Source organism: Equus quagga, chromosome 5 (assembly GCF_021613505.1).
Source record: "Equus quagga isolate Etosha38 chromosome 5, UCLA_HA_Equagga_1.0, whole genome shotgun sequence".
NCBI lineage: Eukaryota > Metazoa > Chordata > Mammalia > Perissodactyla > Equidae > Equus > Equus quagga.
The window spans coordinates 43,107,471-43,117,089 of record NC_060271.1 but is presented as its reverse complement, the minus strand read 5'-3'; the positions used below and the strand labels follow the sequence as shown (position 1 = coordinate 43,117,089).

General features: G+C 43.8%; 1 protein-coding gene across 2 annotated transcripts; it reads left to right on the top strand.

The window, feature by feature from the left end:
* Positions 1-222: 222 nt before the first annotated feature.
* On the top strand, positions 223-9,300 carry VAMP3 (vesicle associated membrane protein 3). 2 transcript variants are annotated; one of them, XM_046662328.1, is made up of 5 exons: positions 223-353; positions 2,138-2,219; positions 5,637-5,795; positions 6,608-6,659; positions 7,470-9,300. In XM_046662328.1, coding segments are annotated over exons 1-5 (312 nt in total). In that variant the 5' UTR covers positions 223-351; the 3' UTR covers positions 7,487-9,300. The 2 variants fall into 2 exon arrangements, with proteins under 2 accessions (XP_046518284.1, XP_046518285.1); XM_046662329.1 differs by lacking the exons at positions 223-353; positions 2,138-2,219 and adding an exon at positions 4,804-5,494.
* Positions 9,301-9,619: the final 319 nt, after the last annotated feature.

The window sequence follows — 9,619 nt, the reverse complement described above, 5'->3', positions numbered from 1 at the left end:
CCCTTATTTGCCTACACAATCCCCTTCTGGAGCCTAAGGCATCACGTGCCCTCTGGTCCGCACCGGCGGCGGTGAGGAGGGCCAGCCGGCGCTCACCGACCGGCCCCCAGCGCGGCCGCAGTCCGCTCCAGCGTCGCAACCCCCTCACCCGCGGCCACGCCCGCCCCCTCACGACGCACTCCGGCCTAGTCCCGCCAGGCCCCGCCCCTTCCGGCGCGCCCCCGCCCATCCGTCGGCCCCGCCTGGTGACGTCATCGCCCCGGCGCCGCTGCCGCCGCCCCGCTCAGGTCTCCGGCCTCCGGTGCCGCTGCGCCACTCAGTAGACCCTCGCCCGCAGCCGCCGCCGCCAAAATGTGAGTGACACGACGCGAGGCGGCCTCGGGCCCCGGGGACGGCGGCCCACGGCTGGCACCCCTGCCTGGCCGGGTCCCACCGCCCGCCGCTTGGAGGCGGGCCGAGACTGCGGGGGCTCCCGAGGCCTGGGGTGGGCGGCGGCCCCGGGGGTGCGGGCTGCAGATGGGCCCGGCCGGCCCCGAGGCACAGCCGACCGCCCCGCAGGGCCCCGCGGCCTTCGGACGACGCGGAAGGGACGAGGGCGGGGCGGCGGGGACTTCCCGGGGGTGGGGAGCGCCCCCCACCCCGCCCCTGTTCCGCCCCACCTCTTTCCCTTCTCCTTCTCCTCCTTCCCCTCAAGATCCCTGAGAGGAGTGGTGGCCGCTGCCTCGATCTTGGAGCGCCTACTCGCTGCCTGATGCTGGGCTGGGCTCCGGAAGTTGCAGGGGAAGGACCTTGGCTCTGCCTTGAGGCACCTGTGGTCAGAGTGGACTCAGGAGCATAGCGTAGCTGTGGGCCCTCTCTCTCTTTTGAAGCAGAAGCACTCTTTTAGTGGCTCTTGAAAACGTGGAGTTTCCCATGGTGACATCCAGAGAATGCTGTCAAGAATCACAAGGACCCTCTGTCACCCTTCCAGCCTGCTCACTGCTCACCTACAGAGGAGAAAGGAATGGGTGCTTTCCCCGGGTTCCTTCTAGGAACTCGGGACACCATTCGAGCGTGTTCTCACTGAGGCTGCTGTGCCAGTAGCGCACAGGGGTTAAGATCTAGATCTGTGGAATTACACAGCACTTGGTCTAAACACAGGCTCCACTGTGGCCAGCGTGTTGACTTTCTACACCTCACTTTACTTGTCTATAAAAAGGGGTTAATAGTAGTATCTTCCTCAAAAACTTACTAGGATTAAATGAGGAAACGCTTGAAGAAAATGCACCAGTACATGGTCCTTTGCTATAATCTATCAGACAGTAAACTGAGGGCAGGGTTGGGATCTGCTGCGTCCCTGGTCTTTGACACATGATAGGTATAAAATAACTGTTGAATAAAATGAATTAGTGGCTGTTGTATGCAAGACACATGCTAGGCGCCATCTTGGATACAAGGAAGAGACCTCTAAGACACAGGAGTCTGATCTGTTAGGGAAGGTAAGACATTACATATATATCTGAAAAATCAAAGCGTTGCCAACTGAGTAACGCAAGCAATAAGGACTTCACAGCCAGAGTGGTCAAGAAAGCTCTGCCTGTAGAGAAATAAAGCATTTGATGAGGATTTTAAAAGAGGAGCTCCTTTTAAGAGCGGCAGCATTGCTTCATCTCGCCTTTCCCACCCCTCCACTCCCCATCCCCTAACCTGGAGTTCCTAACCTTGTTTCTGTAAATGAATCTATTTCTCCATACTGGAAAAAGGGCATTCTATAATTGTTCATAACTGTGAAAACCATTCTGGCCACAGTGAAAAGATCAGAAGAGTACTGAGTGCATTTAAGTAGATGTATGCCTTAAAACAAGTAATAAAACAGTTGGGAAGTAGCGTTTCCCTATCTTAGCATCAGGGGCTTCAGTGGCACAAAGCGGATCTTATTCAGCCTTCACTTCAGCCCTCGTCGCTTTTAACACGTGGGAGAATCTTGGAAATTATAGAGGAATTAGAAGAAATGTCATTAGAACCTTCGTTCATACTGCAGGAAAGATTTTCTCCTTTAGTTCTGAAATGCCTAACACTGAGGGTCGTGGAATAACATCTTCATACTTACAGAAACGTACTTGGAATCGTAATTTCCTCGTGCCTCTGCATGTTTCAGGTCTACAGCTGCGCCTGCAGGTGCAAGCTCTGCCTCTGGCAGTAGTCGAAGACTTCAGCAGACACAGAATCAAGTGGATGAGGTATTTCTCTGAAATGGTGAAAACATGAATTTTTAACCAACATGGGAACACTCTGGAAATTATTCTGTTTTGAAAAAGTATCATAAAAGTGTGAATATAAAGTAAATTTTGACTGTATCATAAATGTGACAAAAACTCGCCCCCTATTCTTCTGAAAGCCCTGGTCTAAGCTTCTGAGATGTCAGATTCTCCTGGTTTCATGCTTGCTTTCCTGTGACTGAATCACATAACTAAAACACAAACGCCCCTCCCAGAGAACATCCCCTCAAGAACCACTCCATAATACGTATTTTGCCTCAACAAAAAAAAAAGGAAAAGGAACCACTTTGTAAAATAGGGTAATAGAATTTTAAGGATTAGGTCTATAAATTGCTCAAGCCAGGACCAGTCCTTCTGACCAGACTTTTCATCAGAATGCTGTTCCAGTAGCCTGACTTACTGTTACCCAGCCCGAGCAGGCCTCTGCAGAATTCACCGTCACTTGTTGCCCATTGACATACAGAAGGCAGATGCTGGCAAACTGCTCTAGCCCCACAGATCTATGTTTGTGGAATTCTTGAGTTAGAGGACCTTCACAGCATCTTTTGTTCTGCCCGAGGTATGCAGACCCACAACAGAAGATTGTTTGAGAAATTCAGACTAGGATTTCCATAGTCCTAAAAGCTGTCAGTGTCCAACAAGGATATCTTGGTCTTTCTGCATTTAGCTACCTTAAAAAGCTGAGAGAAACTTAATGTTAGATTCCATTTTTTAAATCATATGTAATATTTTGGTCTGATGGTTTTGTTAGAAAGTTAATTCTGAAAATTTTATATGTTCATGCTAAGAAACTCATTCGAATTCCATCCTGCATGAAACTTTTGTTTACTTATGAAATCAAATTGGGTCCTTTTTCTTAGCCAAAGGAATTCTAAAGAGAGTTTTTTTAAGTTGAGGTGAAATTCACAACATAAAATTAACCATTTTTAAGTGTACAATTCAGTGGTATTTGGTATATTCACAATATTGTGCAACCATTACTTCTGTGTAGTTTCACAATTTTTTCATCACCCCAGAAGAACACCCTATAAGCAGTTGGTAATCACTCCGCATTCCCCCTGTCTTCCATCCCCTGGTAACCTCTAATTAGCTTTCTGTATCCATAGATTTGCCGGTTCTGGATATATAATATAAAAGAGATCATACAATCTGTGGCCTTTTGTGTCTGGCTTCTTTCACTTAGCACGATGTTTTCAGTGTTCATCCAAGTTGTAGCATCTATCGGTGCCTCGTTCCTTTTATGGCTGAGTAGTATTCCACTGCATGTGTAGGCTTTTGATTTGTTTATCCATTCATCTGTTGATGGATTTTTTTAGTCGTTTCCACCTTTTGGCTATTATGAATAATGCTGCTATAAATATTTGCGTACAAGTTTCTGTGTGGACGTATGTTTTCATTTCTCTTGGGTATGTATCTAGTAGAATTGCTGGGTTATATGGTAACTCTGTGTTTAACTTTTTGAGGAACCTCCATACTTTTCCCTAGTGGCTGCACCATTTTATTTTCCCCACTAGCAGTGTTCAAGTTTCCTGTTTCTATCACCAACACTTGTTATTTTCCGTTGTTTTAATTATAGCCATCCTAGTGGGTATGAAGTAGTATCTCTGATTGTGGTTTTGATTTGCATTTCCTTAATGACCAGTGATGTTAAGTATCTTTTCAGTGCTTGTTGGCCATTTGTATATATCCTTTGTAGAAATGTCTGTTTAAGTCCCTTGCCCGTTTTTTAATTGGGTAGTTTCTCTTTTTGTTGTTGAGTGGTAAGAGTTCTTTATATATTCTGGATATTAAATCCTTTACAGATACATGATTTGCAAATATTTTCTTCCATTCTATGAATTTTCTTTTCGTATCCTTGATAATGTCTTTTTTTTTTTTTTTTTAAAGATTTTATTTTTTTTTCTTTTTCTCCCCAAAGCCCCCCGGTACATAGTTGTATATTCTTCGTTGTGGGTCCTTGTAGTTGTGGCATGTGGGACGCTGCCTCAGCGTGGTTTGATGAGTAGTGCCATGTCCGCGCCCAGGATCCGAACCAACGAAACACTGGGCCGCCTGCAGCGGAGCGCGCAAACTTAACCACTCAGCCACGGGGCGAGCCCCCTTGATAATGTCTTTTGATGCACAAAAGGTTTTAATTTTTATAAAGTCCAATTTATCTATTTTCCTTGTTGCTCTTGCTTTTGGTGTCAAATCCATTGATCCATTTTGAGTAATTTTTGTATATGGGGTGAGATAGGGATCCAGCTGCATTCTTTTGTATGTGGCTATCCACTTGTCCCGGCGCCATTTGTTGAAGAGACTGTTCTTTCCCCCATTGAATAGTCTTGGCACCCTTGTCAAATCAATTTGTGTTGTTTGGGTTGATTTCTGGACTCTCAGTTCTATTCCATTGGTCTATATGTTTATCCTTATGCCAGAACCACACTATGATTATTGTAGCTTTGTAGTAAGTTTTGAAATTGGAAAGTGTGAGTCTTCCAATTTTGTTTTTCTTTTTCAGTATTGTTTTGGCTATTTGGGGTCCCTTGCAATTCCTTAAAAATTTGAGGATTGGCTTTTCCACTTCTGTAAATAAATTTTTAAAAAAGGCCATTGGAATTTTGATAGAGATTGTGTTGAATCTGTACATATGTACATCACTTTGGGGGGGTAGCACCATCTTAACAATATTGTCTTCCAGTCTATGTACATTGGATGTCTTCCTATTTAATTAGGGGTTTAATTTCAGCAGTTTTAATAGTTTTTAGTGTGCAAGTCTTTTACCTCCTTGGTTCAACTTATCCCTACGTATTTTATTCTTTTGGATGCTATTGTATATGGAATTGTTTTCTTAATTTTCTTTTCTTTGCTAGTATAGGAAACACATTGATTTATGGATGTTGATCTTGGACTCTGAAACTCTACTGAATTTGTTTATTAACTCAAGTAGGTTTTTTGTGTGAATTCTTTGGGATTTTCTATGTATGATATCATCTGCAAATAGTGATCATTTTACTTCTTCCTTTCCAATTTGAATTCCTTTTATTTCTTTTTCTTGCCAAATTGCTCTGGCCAGAACTTCCAGAAGAGTGTTGAGCAGCAGTAGAAAGTGGGCATCCTTGTTTCTGATCTGAGGGGAAAAGCTTTTTGTCTTTCACAAAAACATCCATGTCTTGAGCATGGATGTTAATGCCCTTTATCATGTTAAGGAAGTTCCCTTCTGTTCCTGGTTTGCTGAGTGTTTTCATCATGAAAAGGTGAGCCCCCCTTTTTTTTAAATTAAAGTTTGGCTCAAAGTAATAAAGTGATGAGCTGAAAAAAATGTGCCAGTGAATTTTATTGAGAACTTTTGTTCTTCCTTTCCTTTATGAGTAACTTGGTGTGATCATATTCATTCAGGTGGTGGACATCATGAGAGTCAACGTGGATAAGGTACTGGAAAGAGATCAGAAGCTCTCTGAGTTAGATGACCGTGCAGATGCACTGCAGGCAGGAGCTTCCCAATTTGAAACAAGTGCTGCCAAGTTGAAGAGAAAATATTGGTGGAAGAACTGCAAGGTAATTCTCTTGCCTGGTCTTTACATTAAGTCACCTCTGTATTCTCAGAGGGTCAGCAAAGGCAACCAATACTGGACCATTTGATGCATCTTGGAGGTGAGCTTGAGCTCCCACACATGGAAATTTGGATTGACTCCGAATCTAAAACACTGGCTGCACATCCTGTTGCTATCCTACAACTAGGAATTCTCCATGATCTGTGGCTGGCCTTAAGAAACACATAGAACAGGAGCATCCAAAACCAACCACAGACATAAGCCCTCCAACCCTCCACCCCAGCGAAGCCCTGAATACAGATTGACAGGAAAGGCCTGGAACAGGTCAGTTGTGTGTGGTTCTGTGAATGGCTCCAACGTCCAAAGAAAGAGCTGCTCGAAAGCCACAGTGTGCTCCACAGAAGAGCAGAAAGCAGCTACACAAGGAGCATGGCCCAAAGCAGATTTTATACAGCTACCAAAGAGATGTGCTGCAATCAGATCCCAAATATATCCCGCCTCTTCCTGGAGTAGAAGTGACACTTCCTGGATACACGGGATGAGCTCAGTAGCCCGCCCTTCTGTGGAAAACTTGTGTACACAAACATATGCCTATCTAGAGACCACAAATCATTTGAACATCTTATAAAAAGCAGATAAGTAACCTTCAGGCCCTAGTTGAGAACATTACATTTAGGCTTTAAAAATTAGGCATTATTTCAGATTGTAGTGCACCTTAATTTCTCTTTTAGTGACTAGAATGGTAATAGATGATACTCTTCAGTAAGGACATTAATCTATTTTCAGAATGTAAAATGGACATATGTTTCGTTACAGATGTGGGCAATAGGGATTAGCGTCGTGGTCATCATCATCATCATCATCATCGGTGAGTTCTTCTGTCTAACTGGGGGAGATGTCTCTGTTCACAGTTGATTTCATGTACAAGAACTCAGAATAAAATTTCCCTTAGAAATATTAGTTTATTCCAAAGATTTTTGTTTTCTTTAGTAAATGTTTTAAGTACTTGAGTGTTACATGATTAAAGTCTGAGATTTTTGATATAAACATGGAACCTCTGAAGTTAGAGAAAAATGTATTCATTTCCACTGACCTGTTAGTTTTCTCTCTGAATATATTTTCATCAGATACTTCCTTTTATGTGGAAGAGTACAGTCTGGTGATTAAAAGCATGGATTCACCCTAGCTCCACCACCATCCAGCTCTGTGCCTTGTGCAAGTAATTTAATAGCTCTGAGCCTCAGTTTCCTCATTTGTAAAATGGGGATAATAGTAGTGCCTACCTCATATGTTCGTTATAGGATGAAACTGGTTAATATGCAAAAAGTGCTTAAGATGGTACCTGGCATATACTGATAAGTTATATAAATGAATAAATACACAAACAACACACAACTATGGTTACTGTTATTCTTACTACCACTACTCTATGCAATATCGGAACAACCCATTGCCATAGCCCAGTACATGGGGACTATTTAAAGAAACGTCTTCAGCCCTTTCCCTTGACAGTCTCCTCTAGCCCTCTACAAAATGTAGAGAAGCCACTAGGAGGAAATTGGCCAGATTGAATTTCTGTTCACATTTAGACTGCAGCACAGGAGTTCATTCTGGGTTTGCACTGAAAGACTAAACTGCTCTTTTCCCTGCTTCTTTGCATCTCCCCTGCTTTCATCAGTGTGGAGCTTTTCTTAATGAAGAACCAATGGAACGCCAGCCCGCTGTTCAAGAACCCTCTTCAAGACTTTTCACTTAGAACCTGCCACATTATCAAGCTTACCTACTGTTATATCTAAAATGATTATTTTCTGTTAGTTACTGTAAAGTTTGGTTTCTAAGAAATGTGCCTTTGTTTTTTAATATGCACTCCAAACCAGAAGTGTAGTCAGCCCAGCTCGCATTTTGCACAGTGCCTTTACAGATTTACATATGGGCTGATGAAGAGGACTTCTTAAGTTCCAGAGTGTAATAGCCTAGAAGTAATGTTGTCTGATTAATTGCCATTAATTCCAGTTAAGGGAATTTGTTCTAAGTTAGCTGTCCTTGTCATATGACGTTATCTTCATGTGACATTATCTTCATATGACGTTATCTTCATATAAACCTTTGGCTAATCAGATTTCCAATTTGTGCCTTCTAGAAAGAACACTACTGCCTAACACAATTCTGTGACAATATCCGGTTGTGCCTTATTTTGCTATTTTTCTGATTCCCTATAAGAGAAACCTCTACTGTTTATAAGCACTACTGACTCTTTCGCTGTATTTAAAATAAGATGCTGGTAAAGAGTTTTTGTTCTTACATTAGATATGAAGATGTTCACTTTCTTGTTATGTATCACTTGCTAAAAATATGATTTTAATCAGAAATAATAACCTCTTTAAAACATTTTTATAGAACTATGGCTGTGACCAAAGTTTCTATTTTGCCAAAAAGTTAAATCCCAGTAAAATGTCCTTAAGTTTGTTCCTGACAGATTGATTTAGAAAAGTGACAAATAGAGCTCAAAGCGCCCTTCAGAATTCAAACTGTAACATCGGGTGTGAACCTTCTCCGTCCTGACAGACCTTTCTTGCCTTTGAAATGCTGTCGGTGGTGCGACTCCACTTCCTAGTCAGCATCTTTCCCAGGGGTTTGAGAAGGTTTGGGCCAGACTCTGACCATCTCCCACCTCCAGACAGTGTTACCCAGCAGTTTGCAGATGGATCAGCGGTGGACGCCAGTATGTTTCTAATAATTACGCGAGCCACAATTCTGTAGCCTTCAAGTGAGACCTTCTGTGAACTGGTCTTTATCTGACCCAGTCCCGTAGACTACAGCTTTTGGAGTGTGTTTCCAGTTTTTATCCACATTCTACTTTCTGAACCTGTTTTCTGAGCGACACTTTCCCTCAGGCATTGGTCGGGGTGGACGACTGTTCACAGAGGATGGCTCACCACGCCACTCCTCGCTGTCACAGACGGTCTGCACAAGACGCTGCTTTGGGAATAGCTGTTGTCCTGATTCTGAGAGACTTGCTGGGCACATGAGACTTTGACCAGCAGGGCATGTGGCTTAAGGATGGGAGTTGAGGTAGGAATGCAAACAGGCGAGGAGGCACTGCGGGAGAAACAGGTTTACCACCCCGTGGCCCCTTGTTACTGGAATATTCTAAAATTCCTGTTCACATGCTAGTATGTGACTTACAAAGCAACAGCAGTTGAGGTGCACCAGGACACGGGTTCCATTTCTTTAACAGCTGTTCCCCTGATGCCCCTGAGAGGATGTAATGTTGAAACGCCTTGCAGCATGCTCAGTTATGAGAAGAAAACAGACGGTAGCCCACCCTCAGCTCAGGGTCTCTGGCCGGGTCTGACTCTGAAACCTTGGTGCTCTCTCCTTGGCCTCGATGCTCAGTCCCATGTAACCCACTGGCTCCTGCATTAACCCAGGAATACCTCGCTTGTATCTGTGTATTTAGCTGGGAACTTGCCCCTATAATGAACTGAATAAAGTGTTTATAAACATAACTCTGGTACCCATGTTGCTTGTGGAGGAAAAGCTGCGCCTGGTCCAAGTCCTGAAATGGCTGCTCCCCCCACCTCTCCCGTAGAAGCCCCCAGACTCCACCTTGTCTTCTTTCTCACCGTCCCCTCCCTAGAGCTCTGGTTTCCAGTACCCAGAATTTCCCCACAGCCTCGTCAACAGAAGCAAACCACTCCCCTCTGAAAAGTGCTCTTCGGTATAGGAGATGAGTGGGGAGCTGGTTTTCTCATGATTACCAAAATGTTAAGGATTGGAAATATGTGGGCTTTCCAAAGTGCCATGCAGAGCCAGCCCTGTGTGTGG

What these genes read in the sequence shown, in the direction of transcription:
- VAMP3 (XM_046662328.1), top strand. An exon ending in CACAGAATCAAGTGGATGAG is followed by an intron (nt 2,220 to 5,636) that starts GTATTTCTCTGA and finishes ATATTCATTCAG; the next exon opens with GTGGTGGACATCATGAGAGT. An exon ending in ATTGGTGGAAGAACTGCAAG is followed by an intron (nt 5,796 to 6,607) that starts GTAATTCTCTTG and finishes GTTTCGTTACAG; the next exon opens with ATGTGGGCAATAGGGATTAG.